General features: G+C 37.3%; 1 protein-coding gene across 1 annotated transcript in view; it reads right to left on the bottom strand.

Moving 5' to 3' along the window:
- Positions 1-725: 725 nt before the first annotated feature.
- The window catches only part of ESF1 (ESF1 nucleolar pre-rRNA processing protein homolog), a 58,384-nt gene continuing 39,486 nt past the window's right edge, over positions 726-19,623 (bottom strand). Inside the window, exons 10-14 of the mRNA XM_030872539.3 lie at positions 15,510-15,631; positions 12,908-12,995; positions 5,528-5,610; positions 3,569-3,715; positions 726-1,536 (exon numbers count right to left, since the gene is read on the bottom strand). Of these exons, the coding sequence (XP_030728399.2) occupies positions 1,243-1,536; positions 3,569-3,715; positions 5,528-5,610; positions 12,908-12,995; positions 15,510-15,631 (734 nt within the window). The 3' untranslated portion in view covers positions 726-1,242. The remainder of the gene's footprint in view (positions 1,537-3,568; positions 3,716-5,527; positions 5,611-12,907; positions 12,996-15,509; positions 15,632-19,623) is intronic.

Genomic DNA, 19,623 nt, shown 5'->3' with positions numbered 1-19,623 from the left:
AGAAACTAACACACCATTGTAAAGCAATTATACTCCAATAAAGATGTTTAAAAAAAAAAAAAACACCATTCCCCACACGATACTCTGCATTTTTCTGTTATTATGAGCAATTTTAGATATACTCTTTTTTCCTTCCCCTTCCATAGACTGTTCATATGCCCTTATTATCTTGATATCATTCTGAGTCTTACATCCTTTTATTCTTGAAAATATACTACGTTGGCAGGCTTGAATTTTTGTACCAATAATGTTAAGTTTACTATTAACCACAAACCTGGCCAAACGCCTACTGCCTTTCAGAAGCTACCATATTTATCATTCATTCCAAGTGATTATTTTGGTTTTTATTTTCATTTATTTATACAGCACACCTAATTCTTCTAAGTGGTCAGTTAATAGTTTACAAAACCTAGACCAGATGAAATCCAGGAGTATTAAGGCTTTGAAGGTGTGTTTTAATTTAATTTTAAAAAGAATTAAGATTCCTTAAACTCTATAGCAGCATACCCATCCTTCCAAGCATTCCAAAACTCTGAAGGGCAGACAGAATTTTCTGTTACTACAAACATAAAAATCATTGCAGAGCTCACGAACATTTCAAATATAATTATGAACAATGCAGACCTGGAACTGCCTTTCCATGGAGTTGTCCTCTTAAAGAGTTAGTTTTTCAGATATTTTTCCAGAGAGTAGTTTACTGGAGGTGAATAAAATGAATTCAGTGCTATACAAAATAGTAAAAATTTTTATTTACAAATTAATAAACTATAATAAACATGACCAAACAACAAAGAAAGTTATTGGCTTCTATTCATTATGGCTAGAAATATAAATTATTTAAACAAGTATCTAAATCTGCCTCCTGCTTCCAGATAAATTAATGTATTGCATATACATATTTTCAAGTTGTTCCTAACTCTTATTCAGACTTAAGACTTGGTCACTCCTCTATTTTTTACATAGAATTATAAACAGTCTTTAAAAAAAGCTAGCAGAGTAATAAATATAAAAATTTTATACATCCTATAATCTGGATTAATTATGATTAATCTGTGGAAATACACAGTACAAATCTATCAATCATACACAATTAGGTCTAACTGTTATATACAGAAAATAAATTTTACAACAGTCAGTTTTTATTCATATTCTTGAAAGGTATAGCACTATTCCCAATAAGTATTCCTTCCATCACTTCTGTATACTTTATACATTCTCAAACCAAAAAGAAACAACATACACCTATTTGACTTTTTGCTTTTTTCTTGCTTGAAACTGCTCTGTTTTGTTTTTTACAGATTTAATCAACATTGACAAGGCAGGATCAATGGATCTCTTGTGTGATTCCTTCTGAATTTCACTCTCTTTTTTCTCTATTGCCTGAGTAAGTTCTTGTTCTTTTTGTTCTCTCTGACGGGCTTTCTCCTCAAGGATTTTTTCCATAGCTTTTGTTTTCTTGAAATTAGGATCTGAAGGATCCAAATTGAACAAGTGGGAAGTATACATTGCCTGAAACCGTGCATCCTTAACATTGACCTGCAAATCCAAAAGGAAAACATAAATAAATAAAATTAGCAAACCAAAAGGCCCAGAAATGGGACCAAATTTCGAAAGTAAGTGAGTTGATTATATAAAATACAAACGTGGGCATGTTGCATTGATTCATTAGAAAACTGTTCTCCCACAGATCTTCAATGGAGTTTTTGTTTGTTTGTTTGTTTTTTTGCGGTACGCGGGCCTCTCACTGTTGTGCCCTCTCCTGTTGCGGAGCGCAGGCTCAGCGGCCATGGTTCACAGGCCCAGCCGCTCCTCGGCATGTGGGATCTTCCCGGACCGGGGCACGAACCCGTGTCCCCTGCATCGGCAGGCAGACTCTCAACCACAGCGCCACCAGGGAAGCTCTTCAAGGGAGTTTTAAGGTTTATTCCTGAACCGCAATGTGCAGGGCACACTGTTTTTCATCACACAACGACAATATCCTTGAAAGGGAACTATCCTAGTCTATGTATACAATGGCCTGGAACGACACCAGCCACTTAGACCGAGCGTCTGGAGGAGGGGAATGACCCCTGGAGTAGGCAGGCTCCTCCAGAGTGTGAAACCTCTTTCTGGCTGGGATAATTAAGCCGATAATTAAGCCAATGGTATCTCCTGCTGGAGTTTTGTGCAGTCATTGCATTCTGAGTACATTAAACTTTTTTTCAACCTTCGTGCTAAAATGAGCAGCTACTGAGGGCAATTCATACAGCAAAAGATTTAAAGATTAAAATGGGAAAGATGGCACCCCTGAGACCAAGATCCGGTCAGATACAAGCCCCGAATTTATCCTTTATCTTTCTACAAGAACACTGTGGTCCTACATGTTAAGAGTGTACCCTTAACTCCAGCCAGGTCTTCAAGTATTGCCAGGCACAGGGGTGACCAGCCAGAAAGGGAGCATGACTCACTGCCACCCATCATTCCCATGCGAAAAATGAGTCCACCCGGAGATGGACTGTAGAGTTACTTAGTTATAGTAAGGACAACAGACGTGATACCACCACCACCACCACGACACTCATGAAAAATGTTTTTATGCATGATGATTAGTGTGTGGAGACAGTTCTCAAAATAGAAGATCTGACTACAAATCATTCTTTGTTTTTAACTTTTCATAAGAAAATCAATTCACCAAAAAGTTCAGTGGAACAGCACACACATGGAGCTGACTTAACAGAAACCGGAGCTACACAGTGGTTTCAAAGTCCCTCTCCACGCTACTTAGAAGTTATCTGTACGCCCCTCTCAATTCTCTAAACAACTTCAAAATCTCTCCCATCTTCTTCTGGGTCTATTCTTCCATGCTAATGGATGGAAGTCATCAAATAGTTCCTGACAGCTGTTGTAGGTTTTCTGTACAGGGTTCAAACTCATGCATGGGGACTGTGTGGTCACTAGAAATATGTACTTAGCAAAAAGAGGGAAAAGAGGGAGCAATGGAAACAAGAAACAAAGCAATTAAAAAAGCATGGCCTACTGCACTGGCCTTTGCACACAGAGTGTGGCGCGATGTGATGTGAACCTGCTGTTTCTCAGTCAGGCTTAATGATGCAGAACTTTCCCAGTGTGAGCATCACAGTGCATGTGATTCTAACACTAAAAGCTACATATTTTGGTGCAACATGGCTACCAAAATAGAAGCCAACTACATCACCTGGTGCTCAACCAAAGAAACACCCCATGGATGAACTGGCTGTGTTGGGCTGAAAGATGGTAGCTTTGGTTCCATGCTCAATTTTTTTTTTTTTTTTTTTGCGGTACGCAGGCCTCTCACTGCTGTGGCCTCTCCCGTTGGGGAGCACAGGCTCCGGACGCACAGGCTCAGTGGCCATGGCTCATGGGCCCAGCCGCTCCGCGGCATGTGGGATCTTCCTGGACCAGGGCACGAACCCGTGTCCCCTGCATCGGCAGGCGGACTCTCAACCACTGCGCCACCAGGGAAGCCCTAAGACGCTCGATTTTTATCTCCAGAGCTGACTTTAGATATAACACCAGCTTTAAGAAGATAATGACTATTGTCCCTGGTTACCTCAAAGTCATCCTCCAATAATTCCTTCTTCTTCATAAGCTGTTTTTTCTTCTTTTTGCTCAGATTCTGGTGCTCCACAATCTTGTTATAATTGAAGTGTTTCTTGCTCTCTTCCTCCTCATCCATCACGAGCAAAGCCATTTCAGCCTGTGGAGAGAAAAAAGAGTTCAAATATACAACAGTGCTTTTCTTTCTCTAAACAGGAGTATAGGGCACAGATATCCCCCCAGGAAAGGAGAACCGAGCCACCAATGCTCTGGGATAACACTTGTCATCCGTAAACTGATTGTGGATTACCAGAACTCAAAACGAAACCCAGAGATCTCTGTACAGTAATGGGTATAATTTTTAGAAGCAACATCACTGACAGCAGGAAGCTTTATCTAAAATCCAGACCATATTTCACCTAGTGTAACTGGTTAGTAGGCTGTAGAAATAAGAGTCCTCAAGTCCCCCAAATAAAAATTTCTCATTTTCAGTTTGTTCTTTTTAAGCAGACACTAAATCTAGCAAACATGTAGTATTTTGTGATACAAACTAGACTTTCCAAACATGCTTTAGGAACAAGGAATTCCTTTTTTCTTTTGCTTTTTTTTGGCCTTTACTTCTTCAATGTTGACACATGTCTATGAAGGCAGGATCTTAATATTTGCTTCTGTAATCTAATATAATGCTTGTTTCTACTAAATAGGTATTTTCTACTGACCATGGGATTAAATGTAAACCTTCAAGAATCAAGTAAACAACCATGTACACTAGAGAAAATACAGAGTGTGCTATGAGATTCCTGTGAATCTTCCTCCATTACCACTTTAGACTGCTTTAATTATGTCTCCCTTCCACCACCAGTACCCGCAGTTGGCTTTCTTTTTAGAGCCATTTTCTACAAAAGAAAGGTTTTCTTTTGCTCCTTAACTCTGTGAACACTACTGCACATGCAGTAAAACATGCATTAAGATGCAGAGTTTAGGTGACCAGTCAGGCTCCCTTCTAGACAGTGCTATGAACATCAGTCTTGTGAACATTGTTGACTCCAATTCCTGTCTCAGAAAAAATACATATTACTCTGTGCCATGGATCTTTGGAGGCACTGAAGCATAAAGTTCACTACACTTCCAAGAAAGACTAATTTTGTACACTAAATTTATGTTATTTTCAATAATAAAAAGAGAGAAATGAGCATTGAACAAGCCATAAAGCAAACCCTGTATTACAGGGTTTAAAACTTATGGCATTATTATTTTAGGGTTTTAATAGTACTATTTTTTTTTGTCTCAGTTATAGTGAGACCAAATTAAAACTTGAATTAAATTATTGAATTAAAACTTATGGCATTATTATTTTAAGGTTTTTATAGTACAATTTTTTTTTTGGTCTCAGTTATAGTAAGGGTTTTGAATTAAATTGAATTAAAACTTATGGCATTATTATTTTAAGGTTTTAATAGTACTATTTTTTTTTGGTCTCAGTTATAGTAAGGGTTTTTAATAATAAGATATTTTCCTCTTAATCACAAAGGGACATGCCTTGGGTTTGAGGTAAATTTTAACTTTGTACTAGCTGGATACTAGTTGGAGAAATTTGGTAAAAAGATGACATTTAAAAACTATGCTTGGGACTTCCCTGGTGGTGCAGTGGTTGGGAGTCCACCTGCCGACGCAGGGGATGCGGGTTCGTGCCCCCCTCCAGGAGGATCCCACGTGCCGCGGAGTGGCTGGGCCCGTAAGCCATGGCCACTGAGCCTGCGCGTCCGGAGCCTGTGCTCCGCAACGGGAGAGGCCTGTGTACCGCAAAAAACAAAAACAAAAACAAAAAAAACTATGCTGCAGAAATTCTTATTTATAAATTCATAACTAAAATAAGTTTTTTTTATTAGGGATACTGGAAACACATGGATAACTCCACTTGAACTGTACATATCAATTATCCACTAAGCATGTAACCATGACCATGTCTTACCTTTTGTCTTTCTAGTTCAGCTTGTTCCTCTGGAGATGTGCCATCTTTTGCAGATTTTGTTGATTTCTTCTTTTCTTTTATACCTGGCACAACAAACCAACATAGGAGGGTTAAAAATTATAAGACTATCACAGCAACAATCTGTTTATACTATTTTATTTTAAAAATTTTGTTTATAACAAAAATGCAAGGTATCTATCAATAAATATATAGAAACTAAAGAAAGTAAAAAAATATTACTTAGATGACTATGGGTATGAATGGAATAATAATAGTCTGGAGGGGATAAGTAAATATTACAAAGAAGGAATTTCTTCTGAAAGTAATGTATAATTATATATACATCAGCTAAAAAAGAAAAATCATAAGATCATTTCAACAGATACAGAATAAGTACTTGATAAAATTCAACATCCACTCATGACAAAATATATACATTTAATAAAATTCTATTCAAGGAAATCTTTACAAAGATTAACAAGATAGATTTGATATACATGTAATACAGTGTGCTGAACTGTACTACAAAGTGAAAACAAAAACACTGTACTACATAATGAGAAAAATAGAACAGTTGGCTTAGTATGTAATAAAATGTAGCATCATACATCACTGGAAAAAGAAAGGATTATTCAATAACTGGTGCTAGGCAATTTGTTTTATTCTGCAAAAAAAAATTTGAGCTATAGATGCATCGCATAATTTACAGGAAAATAAAATGCAGATGTATTAAAGAGTTAAACATTAGGAAAAAAAACCCTGTGAGAAAATACAAGGGAACAGCTACCTGATCTTAAATAGAAGGAATGTTTTCTTAGCGTAAGAATAATAGGAGAAATCACAAAGGGAAAAAAAACAAAACACAGGTAATTTTAATATATAAACTCTTAAAACTCATCAGCAAAATGAAAAATTCATCTCTATAATGACAATTTGACGATAACTACCTGTAAGTAAAAGTTTAACAAAACCCTTTCTCTTTCTCTAAAGATAAATTTGATCTTTGTTTAACTTTCTGGTTCTATTATTATTAAACAAAATTACTCATGGGAAAACTGGCTCCTGAGTAGAAAACTGACTATATTTTCAGGCACTCAGGGACTTCTGGAGAACACAAGGTGTTAGATGAGGCAGTAACACACGCAGTTAAGGGCACTTGACTCGGGAGCAGCTGGCCTGGGTTTAAATTCTGGCTCAACTACATTCTAGCTGTAGCAGTTTGTGCTTGTGTCCTTATCTGTACAGTGGGGATTATAATACTTGCACCTACCTCCTAGGGTTATTGTGATGACTAAATACACTAAAAAATGTTAAGAGCTTAATGTCTGGCACATGGTGCTATAAACTGCTTGCTATCACTGTTATAATAGTCTGACTATACATATATAAGGTATCTTGGGTTCCTTGGTGATCATGCAGATGCTTTGATTTTTCTTCCTTTTTTTGTCTGTTGGGAGGGGTTCAGGGAGAATTGGTGTCAAAGTATGAAGAACTACTCTGAAGAGTAAGAAGGTTCAGAATCCACAAAGACATGTTCTGTTACTCTAGAATGTTATTACACAATCTCAACCTTCTCTGAGCTGCTGGACACTGTCTTATTTGGATAAGTTGAGTTCTCTCCTTCCAAATGCAGAGAAACCAATGGTCTCTAAAGTATTAACAACAATTAATGCTTCTACAGCACTTACTAGGCACCAGAAAGTACTGCTATTTTATTCCATTTTATACAGGAACTGCTTTAGTCCTCACAACAATGCTATGAGGTAGATTCTGTTATTTATTACAATCTTCACACTGTGGGTGAGGAAACTGAAACACAGAGAGGTTAAGCAATTTGTCTCAAGGTGAGTAAGTAAAGGAACCATGATTCAAACCCGAGCACTCCAACTCAGGCTCTCTGTTAATCACCCATACTTCATCCCTTCGCTATCAAATGTCATTCTCCCTGGAAGAGCCATTTCCATTTAAAATGCATTTTGTTGTAAAATAATAAAGTAAAATTCACAGAACATATAATGATGGCTGAACAACCGCAGCTAATGGGGGATAACAGGAAGTAGAGAGAAGCTTTAGAAGCTGCTCCATGTGCACTAGCCCTGCTGCACTAAGGCAGCCCTGCCTTGCTGAGAGAACACACCTGCACATAAGTGTGGCCTCGTTCACCCCTCACTGCTACCAAGGCATCTGTCTGCACTTTTAAGAAGAAATATCATTATATGTAGCCCTTCCCCTAAGTGAGATAGTGCTCCTATCTCAAATGTTTTTCAGGGAATGATGTATCTGCTTTAAGATTATAACCTTTTCTCTGTTGTAAGTATGTGCACGTATTTATACATATAAATATCAATAAGGGTCCACTTTCTTAGGGTCTGACTCCCACACCCTAAGTTTACCTCTGCTCTCTTAAGGCAATAGCTCCTTTTGAAGTGAATGGACAAGTGACATATGCAGAAGATCATTCTGTGGCAGGGGAAAAAAATCAGGCTGTATATGATTAATACATAAAGGAGATAAAGATCTTCACATACAGCTGTGGGAAATAATTTCAAAGAGCCCACAATGAACTGTTCCGGATTTTATAACAACCTGGTGAAAAGCCATAAAAATAAACTTGAAAGGAAGACTGCAGCAAGAGAGGAAAAAAATCTCCAAGATGGTCAGGGCTAAAAATGATATCTAATTTTAGTGTGATGAAAATTTCTTTGCTCATGAAGAATTTACTGTGTGCTACATTGAACTGTTTAGTCAGAAGATAAATAATGTGTAGAGACCCTTTCTGCACTGTTAACAAGATCATATTAGGTGGGCATATCTTTATTTTTTTAAAAAAAGCATTTTAAAAAAAAAGGCATTTTCCCTTTGGAAAGCTTTCAGACCTAATTTAGTGAAGAGTACTAGGGAAATGAAAGTCCCTGTTCTGAAACGTTATCTTTATTTTTCAGTGAATCTTTTGGCAAGTAAGAGTCCACATCTCCTGGGACTGTGGCAAAAAGACATATAGATGATTCTAATAAGCTGAATATTAACAGAGACTTGAAATTGGGTGTTGGGGTTTTATAGTTAAGAAAAAAAAATCTGGGCTTCCCTGGTGGCACAGTGGTTGAGAGTCCGCCTGCTGATGCAGGGGACACGGGTTCGTGCCCCGGTCCGGGAAGATCCCACATGTCGCGGAGCGGCTGCGCCCGTGAGCCATGGCCACTGAGCCTGCGTGTCTGGAGCCTGTGCTCCGCAACGGGAGAGGCCACAACAGTGAGAGGCCCGCGTACCGCAAAAAAAAACCCCAAAACTAAACAAGCCTTACTGAGGCCACTATCCCTTTAAGCAAAAAAAGGTAACAATACATCCATGGAAAAAGATGTGCTGCAAACAATTGATCTGTAAAAGGAGTATCTGTAAAAGAAATTCCATTTTCCATTACTTGTAATGTCAGAGAATTGTTCCCATAAAGAAGTTCTTCCAGGGCTTCCCTGGTGGCGCAGTGGTTGAGAGTCCGCCTGCCGATGCAGGGGACACGGGTTTGTGCCCCGGTCCGGGAAGATCCCACATGCCGCGGAGCGGCTGGGCCCGTGAGCCATGGCCGCTGAGCCTGCGCGTCCGGAGCCTGTGCTCCACAACGGGGGAGGCCACAACAGTGAGAGGCCCACGTACAGCAAAAAAAAAAAAAAAAAAAAAAAAAAAAAGTTCTTCCAGAGTGTTGAGAGCTTCTTGTGAGAGAGCAGTTAAGAGAGTTCACTGGAGGGCAGACTGCTCTCCGTACTGACCAGACAGGAGTGGTAAGCCCCCTAGCAATTTACTCTTTAGCAGCAAGTTCCTGCACCCAAGATCACTTGTCCATCATCAGATAATCTTCCTCTGGACCGAGGCATTCTGGCTTTGCTTGGAAAGCTAGCAAGTCCTTGTGTCCAGCTCTTATACATATGGCTCCTGGCTCTGGCTTTGGTCTTTACACAACGCACTTGTAGAGTTACAAAAAGTAAAAGGGAGCCATTAGGATTCAGGTTCTATCATCTACAACTGGCCCTTGTGCAATTCAACCACGTTTTCAGTTCACTCCTCTATAAAGTGGGCTAAAGTTTGGATTAGAGGACAGAATGCATATAAGAGCATTTGTAAACTGTAAAACTACACATGAGCAGTATACTGTAAGCACCCAGCATACTGGCTGAATGAATCAAATATGTGTGCCTTATTATTAGATTTTCATGGTGGTTTATCAAATATCTAAAGTTGTCAAGACAAAGGATACATTCTAATAGGGTATATTTAACATGTGATATACTTTATTTCACTCCTACTTCTTCAAAAACAAAATCTTATCAAACAGTTTATGCAATTAGCACTAAGCAAATTTCTCCAATACTTCATTTCTACAAGAAAAAATAACTTTTAACTCATTCTAGAAATACATTTTCAAAGCTCTCATCTAATATTGAGTTTGCAGTTTAAAAAAAAATAGAAAAATTATAGCAAATTTACAGTGTAGGGAGTAAAAACTTAAAAGGAAAAATTAGAAAAGATTTCTAGTACTCATATTGGCTCCTAACCCGAGCCAAACACCAGGTCTGGCATCAGTAACTGAACTCAATTTCTCCATATTTTGAAGAGCGTGTAAGTTTAGCTCTGGGATTGCCTAGGGCAAAGGTATCCTGGCTTAAAATGTCTCTGTCATGCTCAACCATGGAGCTGAACTATACACCCTTCCAAACACTAATGCTTTTCCTCCTATTTCATGGCGGTTCCTTCTGTTTCATAAACTTTCCCCCTACCTTCCAGGTAGTACCTTCTCCAGGAGGACAGAGTACCTTACGCAGCCTCCTGACTTCAGAGCCCAAACCTGCACCTCCCTCTCTTACCAATGCTTTCTACCCCTTGTTCCACGGTTTGAAATACTATTTAGAGGCTACCGATTCCTAAGTCGGAATCTAGGAGTTATGCTAAATGCCTTCCTTATCCAAATAAAAAGATCGGCAAGTCCACCTCCAAAATATATCTAGAATCCCATTTACTTTTCTCCTTCCAATTCCATTACCGTCGTGCTGTCTAGACCAACCATCACCTCTAGACCTCTACAAAAGCCTGGTCTCTTAGCTCTCACCAATGCCTTTCTTCAATCTGTTCTCTTTGCAGGACCCACAGTAGTATGTTAAAATGCATACCACATCACTTCACATCCTTGCTTTAAGACCCTTCACCGGCTTCCCACTGTCAGTAGAGTAAAATCCAAATTTGTCACCGTGACACAAGGCCCTGCAGGGTCAATCCTGTGTCCCAGCCTGGCCTTATACCAAACTGCCCCTCTAACCATGCTCCAGCCACACTGGTATCTTTCCATTTCTCTGACACCAGTTCTTTCTCACCTCATAGCTGTTCTACCCATTTTCCTCTCATTTGCAATGCTCTTCCCCCAACTCTCTCTGCCTGACTCCTTCTCATTCTGCAGGTCTCAGCTCAAACGTCACCATCTCAGAGAAGCTTGCTTTGCCGACCCTATATAAAGAAAGCTACTCTCCTTCTTCCTCCCAGTTATATGCTCTGTATTACCCTATTTATTAGTTCCTTTAAAACAGTGATCATATTTGCATAATATTCTTATTTGTTTACCTGTTTAGCATGTCTTCCCTAAAACTATAATCTACTTAAAGGATGTAACTTAGCTTCTATTATTAGTGCTGTATCTCTAGCCTAGCAGAGTGCTCGGCACCTGGTAGGCACTCAAAAATGTTTATTGATAGAATGAATAAACATGTCAAGATACCATTTTTTAGTCCTAACTTTATCTAAAAAAAAAAAAAAATTCACTCTTTTGTTTTTCTTTTTCCTTAAAGCCCTTAAGCCCAGATATAAATAATTATTCCTAGAAAGTATGCTGAAATCAAAAGTATATCGAAAGCAAGCAAACGTAATCTGCATTTTCCCTTGGAACTTTGGATACTAACTTTAGGGAAAACTATTCACAATTTAAATGTGCTGATTCCAAGAAACAAGCTACCCAAGCCACTAAGCTATTTAACTTACTCTTTGAATCCTACCCCGAGTTCTGCAGTTTGACCAGATTTCACATGCCAAATGAAGCACTTTGGAATGAGAACAAGGAAACTATAATGCTTCGCATTTCTCTGTTATAAACTTGGTTTCCTGAAATCGGAGGATAAGGCTAAAATCCATCATCTTCTAGAAATGACTGCTCAGGTATGATAAAAAGCAGAATATGCTAAGTTTCCATTTCCCTTTCCAATTCCTAAGAATCTCACATCCTATAATAGACTTTATTCATCTTGATCTCCTTTTCATCAATAGAATGTCAGTGATAAAAGGCTATAACAACCAAGAAATAATTTTGAGCAATTTTGACTTTCCTGCTGAGAACTATTCTGGCCCACTAGTCACAAGGGACAAGAAGCAGGGAAACTTCATAAAATCCTTCTCTTTACAATGCCAGCTTGGAGTTGCTCCAGCAACAAGCCTTTGGGGTTCATGTGTGTGGTATGCAGAGCAGGGGGAAGCAAAATGCATGAGAACAGATGGAAAATGCTTACAGTGGTCCTGCACTGACTTGTCCAAGTATGGCCTGAACCTTACCACACACTTTTATACACACACACAATTTATACATACCAAAAAGGTAAGAATGAAAGCATTCAGGAAAGAATGACTGGTGCATGCGCAATGGAAACAAAGCTCCCTGGATATAGGAAATCAGATACCTGATAGTTTAGGGATTCAAGGAAAAAGGGGAGGAAGCTGGCTTTCAGCTACAATGAAGCTCATAATGAAGCAGAATAAATGAAAAGGGGATAAAATGAAACATAGATGCTTTTGTCTATTTGAGCCGACAAGTTTTCATACTATGAATGAAACCCTGTTTCACACATGTAAATCATGTAAAAATTAAAAAAAACATACACATATCCACAAATATATAAACAAATTTATTCCATGCTTTCAATTCTTCATAGTCTGTGCAAAGAGAGACGTAGAATGGATGTGTTATAATAAAGCAGTGAAAGCACTCAAAAATATGACTTCCTTTTTTTCCTCATCCTTTTATAGTCAATCTGTCTATAAGGATATTTCCCAGAAAGGCATCTCCAGTAAACTGTTAAATTAATCATATTACCCAAAGTTTCCTATAATGAAATTATTTCTTGTATGTACAGGGGGCATGCTGACCCCTCCTAATCCGATCAATGGTTACATCCCATAGGACAAACTTGCTTATAAGCCACTAGGGAGCTATACAAATTCTAGGAATTTTATTTTTTATTTTTTTATTTTTTAGTGAAACAAAGTGTTTATCAGAAGGAAAAAGAGTATGTGTGAATAGGCACACACAGGCGGACTTTAGATTCCAAGTGAAAACTACAAATATGGCTGGCTTACCTATTTTTTTAGCTTCTTCGGCAAAGTATGGGTCATTCATATCAACATCAGAGGGAACTTCATCTTCACTGGCCTCTTCAGCAAGAGCCTTAAAGTTGAATATAAAAATACATACAGTTTATTATAAGGACCAAAATATACAAGCGTCAAGAAAAACCGTACTTCTTTTAAATCAAGCAGTTCAATCTAAAATTAAAATAGTTTTTTAAATGGATCAGTTTATAAAATAACTCCTGAGTAACTCTTTTGTTTGTTCAGCAAATACTTATGGAATACTTAGTAAATGCAGGAACTATGTAGGGCTTTTGAGAGAAATGAAAGTTATCAGATACATGGTTTTTGTCTTCAAAAATTTTACAATCTATTAAAAGAAGTTATAGACACATAAACAGACATATATATAGTAATAGTAATAGTAATTCAAGATAGGAAGTGCCAAAGAGACAAAAATAAAATACAGACATTCAAGGAGAAGAATACTTTGAGATGGGTGATCAGTGAAGAGAGGTGGCCTGCCTCATCTCTCACGAAACTAAGAAATGGCAGTGATTATCAACAGCTTGAAGTACTGCATTGTGGGTTATCTTTTAAATCATTAAAGCAATTCATCTGCTGGTTATTTAAAGAAAATGATAATGAACTTACCGTTCTCATCACCCAACTTCAACAATTACCTTGTTTTATCTATAATCCACTCATGAAAACTTTTGTGCTATTTTTAAGCACATCTGTTGGTTACATTTTCCCTAATCAAATCTGAACAGTTTACTAAATTAGTATATTTAAATTTTAAAAACCAAGTCTATAAAATACACAGAACATATGCAAACTGAGATCAGACTAACCAGATTGAGTTTATTCCCAGGAATCTAAAACATGAGTTGTTTCAACAAAAACATTTAGAATGCACATTGCTAAACATCATCCTACATGCTGAAGAAGACCCACCAAGCTCTAAAGAATATTCATTTTGATATTACTATCCTTTTAAGAACAAGGGCTTCTAAGAACTTTTTCACCAAACTATTATAACCGATTCATCAGTAATATGATGTTTCTAACAAAGATTATGAAATACTTATATAGCTAACCACATATTTATTCACATTTTTTTAAACTGTTTTTTAGATCTAAATTATAGTATATCAACTATGGCGTATAAACATATTCATTTCTTTAGTAATAATTTCTCAATATCAAATTCAAGTCACGAAGAGGAAAAGGGGAAAAAGTATTTTTAACTTGAATTCTTGAAACTCTTCTATATGTGAAGAACCTGGGGAGGTGGAAGAGATCTGCTGGAATCACCAAGTCCAGTATAGAGCTGAGTCTAGGACAAACTGGGCACTCAACTGATGTATTTTTAATATTATTGATAAAATGAGTCCAGTCTAAGCCCAATGAAGGGAAAGCGTTAAAGCAGAAGATAATCTCAAAGCACCAAATGAAAATCAAAGACAATAGCTGCTAAAGATCTCAGAAAAGAATGACTACTTTATTGACCCCATAAAGACTCATTTGTAAGTCTTCCAATAAACTGATGGCTTAATAACTTGTGGAATTATTCCACTTAAAAGACATTTTACTGCCTGAGAGAGGCAGCATATCAATGGGGGCAGGGCTCTTACCTCATTTCCTCATTTTACTATCCATTTCCAAAAACACTGAGTATAACAGGAATTCAAAACTCACTCCATTGCATCATTCAATTTTGTAGCCCTCTTTCAATATTGCAGCTGTTGTACCAAAAGCACAAGCTTACATCATACGGAGAGAAACAACACAATACAGTAGCAAGAGCACTGGAGCAAGAGATCTGGTTTCTGGTCTCAGCTTGGCCATTAACAAGCTGTGTATCCTCAGACGAATCACTTAATTTTCTACAACTATAAAACGTCAGGGTTGGACTAAAACTAATCATTTAAGATTCCTAAAAGTTGTAAAATTCTGTGATTAGTGATACCATCTTAAGACAATAAATGCATTGCTAGAATGCTGCATTTCGTTGACAAGATAGAGTACTCTTATTGGCAAAAACCCTAAGTGGTCTCTGCTATTACTAAGGACTCTAACTCTGGAAAGATGTTATCCCTGAATGATAGGAGTCAAATCAGATTTTTCACAGACAACATATTTAGCACAGAGAAAATATCCCTGATAAAGGAATCTAATGACAATATGATGTTAAAAGATCTATACAATAAAATAATACTGAAAAGTGAAAAACGCAGCTTGAGAAACGGAAATACAAAATTTCATTCATGTTGAAAATTTCTCTATGTATACATCCTCAAGTAAAAATGTCTGTATGTACCTCTCTTCCTCAAAAACACAGAATAGAATCAAACTGTCTTACATCTAGAAATCGACTAAACTATGCATTTATTTAGGTAGCACATAAATGTAAAATATTAGAGCAAGGCAGTTAGGTTAAATGATACAGGCTTCGTGTATCATTATGCAGCCTTGCAGAAAACACTTCACCCACCACAGTGAGTGGTCACATTATGAGATACTAGATGCCAAGCACCTGGTACCTTCTGATACTTAGTGGTTGCTCAATAATTATTCGGAATTATTCAGTCATGATTATCACTGATACCTTTTGTTTCTTTTTCAGTCTTTTTTTCTCTTTCTTCTTCTCTAAAAATTGTTCCCATGGGGTCAGTTTATCCTTTCCTTCCAATTTGTTTTTGACCATCTCTTCTGCACTTTCTTTAAGGCCTAAAAGAAAACACAGATAAGTTAGTTTAAAAGCTTCATTCACTGAAAAATGCAATTTACCAAAAAGGGTAATTTACATGTATTTACTGAGTAACAAGATAAAATGCAACACTACAATGTTACAGAGTAATATAGTATCAATCTATATCAAAGCTATTTCCCAACAACAAATGACAATAAACCTAACCAAACTGAAATGAACAAACCAACTCAGCAAATAAATATATGGTCAAGCTACTAAAGAAAACTCCTTTATTTAAGCTCAAAATTCATTTCTCTGTACTTAATTGAATTGCTTGAGACACTAAGAAAAATTCTGGAACAAAATCTTCTCAGGATATGACTACTAATTAATCTTGGGTAACAAAAGGTAAGTGGTCTTTAACATAATTATTTCTACTTGCTTCTTTGCCCAAGTAAAAGACTGTATTCCCTGGAAATTACAAGTGACTAACAAAAATTGATTAGTAAGGCAATCCCTGTTGAAATGCCCCAGGAAGAAAGAATTCCTGTAATTTCTCCTCAAGAACTCACTCTGTGAATCCACATCTTTAAGATCAAAAGGAGTATCAAGTTCAGATTCCACCTTGTATGTTTAAGTTCTTTCAATGACGTTATTCTATCTTGTAGTTATCTCTCAAGGTCCTTGTTCATTATATTCTGCAGTTCCTGATTCATGTGTCTAGGTGGCTTATGAAACAACTAGAGTGGGGTGAGAAGAAAGAAAAGGTCCCAAGGCTCATCTTTCAGTTCATGAAGACCTCATTACTGTCAAAGTAAAGGAAACGTGACCACTGTGTTATCCCCTTTGATAATACAGATGTTTGTTTTACTTTGTAGTGTTTTGGGGAGGTCATGGTTGGGTTTGGGGAGAGGGAGTTTTAACATTTAGAGGACACAAAATCCATTAAAAAATTAATGGAATGAATCTAGAGACAAGGTCAACCCAGATTATCTTTCCAGATACATTCTAAATTCTAAGAAAGTGAAAACCATCCTAAGGATATAATAATTCCCCTTTCCCCAGATGAGTATACTGAGACTGAGAACGTTCAGCAACTTGCCTAAGAACACACAACTAGGAAGCCATACAGCTACAATTTTAACTCCTAACTGTCCTCTATACTATTACCAGATACATGTGAAATGCTGGTTTGATATAAAATAAAGAAACGTATAGCCCATGAATAAAATCTAAAGTTTTGGGCCTCAGGTTCCTTATCTGCAAAATGAGGTTAGTCTGGATCAGAAGCATGCAAATCCCTCCTCCCGCATACACCTTTTTTCTCCTAAAAGAAAATATTTGGTAGAAGTCCAAATACACAAAACAGCTAAAAGTGGTGCTTTGGGTCCTGAGCCCCAAAGAATAACAGAAACAGCTGGAACAGATGATCTATAAGGTCCCCTCTTTGGCTCTTAAGCCAAGACTTAATCTCTAAATTTCTGTAAGTTAGAAAAGTATTAAGGTATATGCATACTCAAGGTTATGTAGATTTGTTTTCATGACGTACTGCTGGTATGCCTGATTTATGGGATACTCTCTGATTTACGGGATGCCAAATCAGAAACACAACTCTCAATTCAAAAACGTTTCTTATAAGAAAAACACAATCACTTTACTAAACAGTTTTCAGGAGAAATGTGAACTGTATAAAACATGTCCAGATCTCTGACTGAATCAACAGATACACAGCACCTTAGGAAATGTAAACTTGGATCCTCATTTGGGAGAAAGAAGCAAATCCTGACAAAACAAGTTGAGTTCGAACAGCAAAATAAAACAATTTATATATTATGCCTCTGGGTCAGCACACAGTCCAGTCTCAAATTCTAAATGCACAGTACTGTGTTATTAAATATGATGTTTAAATAATAATCCTTAAGGTATTCTAATTTCCTCATACATTAAGAAAGATTTTATTACTCCAAAATACTAAATTAAGTAATATATTTAGAGTGTTTTTTCCCCCCGCCAAAATGTATTCTCTGGTTAATTTTAATCCTTGAAACTTAAACTCTACTTCTATCTCGGCATGATGCTAAGAAAGGTGTTACTGTTTCTTTTAGGTGACTAGAACATTAGTTTAATGTGTCTCAATCTCTATGAACTACTCCACACGTGACTGGGTCTTGACATTTCTGGGGAATATGGATACCTTCAGAATTTGATAAAAACTATGGAATCTCTGGGACTTCCCTGGTGGTCCAGTGGTTAAGACCCCACGCTCCCAATGCGGGGGGCCAGGGTTTGATCCCTGGTCAGGGAACTAGATCCCGCATGCTGCAGCTAAGACCCAGTGCAGCCAAATAAATAAATAAATAATTTAAAAAGTAATAATAATAAAATGTAAAACAAAAACCTATGGAATCTCTCTCTCAAACACTGTACTGGAAAAACTTGCATACAATGTTCAAAAGTTTATAAATCCTCAATGCTCATTTCTATGTAAGGATCCAAATGGCCTCAGGCAAACAGCATTACCAGGGCAACAGAGGTCTAGGAGAAGACGGGAGTCCATTTCCCACTATTTCAAAACTTATCACTGACATTTGTAGGTTCTACACCAGGGTTTCTCATTTCAGTACAACTGTCATTTTGGACCAGATAATTCTTTGTTGTGAAGGACTGTGCATTACAGAATGTTAAGCAATATATCTGGCCTCTCCACACTAGCTGCCAGTAGCCCCCAGTTATGAAAATAAAAAAATCTCTCCAGAATTGCCAAATGTCCTCTAGGGAGCAAAATCACCCCTAGTTGAGAACCACTGTCCTAGACAATGATTAGAAGTCATTTCTTTCCTTCCCTTTTTCCTCCCTTCCCCTTCCCTTCCCTTCCTTCATTTTTTTGTGAAGGAAGGTGCAGCATTTATTGCAGGTGCCAAACAAGGAGTCCAGGGTAGCTAATGCTCAAAAAGCCTGAACTCCCCAATGGGTTTCAGCAAAGCATTTTTAAAGGCAAGGTGAGCGAGAGGAATCCCAGGGTATGTGATCAGCTCGTGTACAATTCTCTGATTGGTTGATGGTGAGGTAACGGGGTCCTGTCATAGGCATTAACATTATCAATCCTTAGGCACCAGTAGGTCTGGGGGCTATGTGCTCATGGTCATCAAATAGTTAATTTCTTCCATTTGGTGGGGGTTTTAACATCTGTAAAACAACTCAGGAAATGTGCATTATATACTGTTATCTGCGTACTTCAGAGAGGAGCTAAAGCAGAGGACATGGGGGAGGGGTCTGTCTTAGGAAGGCCCCATAGGGTCATGCTCAGTTACAGTAGGAAAAAGATACTGAATCAAACTTCAGCCACCATTAGTTCAAGATACCATAGGTTGTTTCTGAGGGAACCAAAAGGTGATATAGATCTGTTTCAGGACAGGTGATTGGAAACAATTCTCCCTTTCTTGTTCTTTAAGCATTAGAAGTCATTTCTGAAGAGAAGGGCTACTTCATTATTTGTATCACATAAATTATGTTTTATTTTTGTTTGGTACTTGATTATAATAATGTCTTTTTTTAGTTTAGAAGTTTCAACTGAGTATGCCTTTTTTTCCAACTAGAACAAAGGCAGCTGAAGTCACCTTCTTTTGTATTGCATAATATTTAGCATAGTGCCAGACACATAGTAAGTACTTAATAAGCACTTAATTGATCTGTCTTGAAGGAGGAATTCTTATTTCAAGCCAACTGTTTGATCTTTCATGTTTGGAACATAGTCTCTCCAACAGAAAATGAATCAAAACTTTAGGATCTAAATAAATGGCCTTTATCCCAAAGTGGTTCATACATTTTTTTTTTTTTTTTTTTTAGGACCTATGGCTCTAAATAATTCATGAAATATCCTTCTTGGGAAATATTTTTCTGGTATTTAGTTTGTTTACAACAATAAAGAAATAGTATCTTCAGTTAAATACAGTCTGTAATTTTTTGCCTGGCTCTCACTTAATACACCAAAATAGTAGAATGACAAACACATTGCAATGAATTAACACAC

The sequence above is a fragment of the Globicephala melas genome, chromosome 15 (assembly GCF_963455315.2).
Source record: "Globicephala melas chromosome 15, mGloMel1.2, whole genome shotgun sequence".
Classification (NCBI taxonomy): Eukaryota; Metazoa; Chordata; class Mammalia; order Artiodactyla; family Delphinidae; genus Globicephala; species Globicephala melas.
Note: the sequence above shows the minus strand (reverse complement) of the source record. Positions and strands in the feature narration are given on the sequence as shown.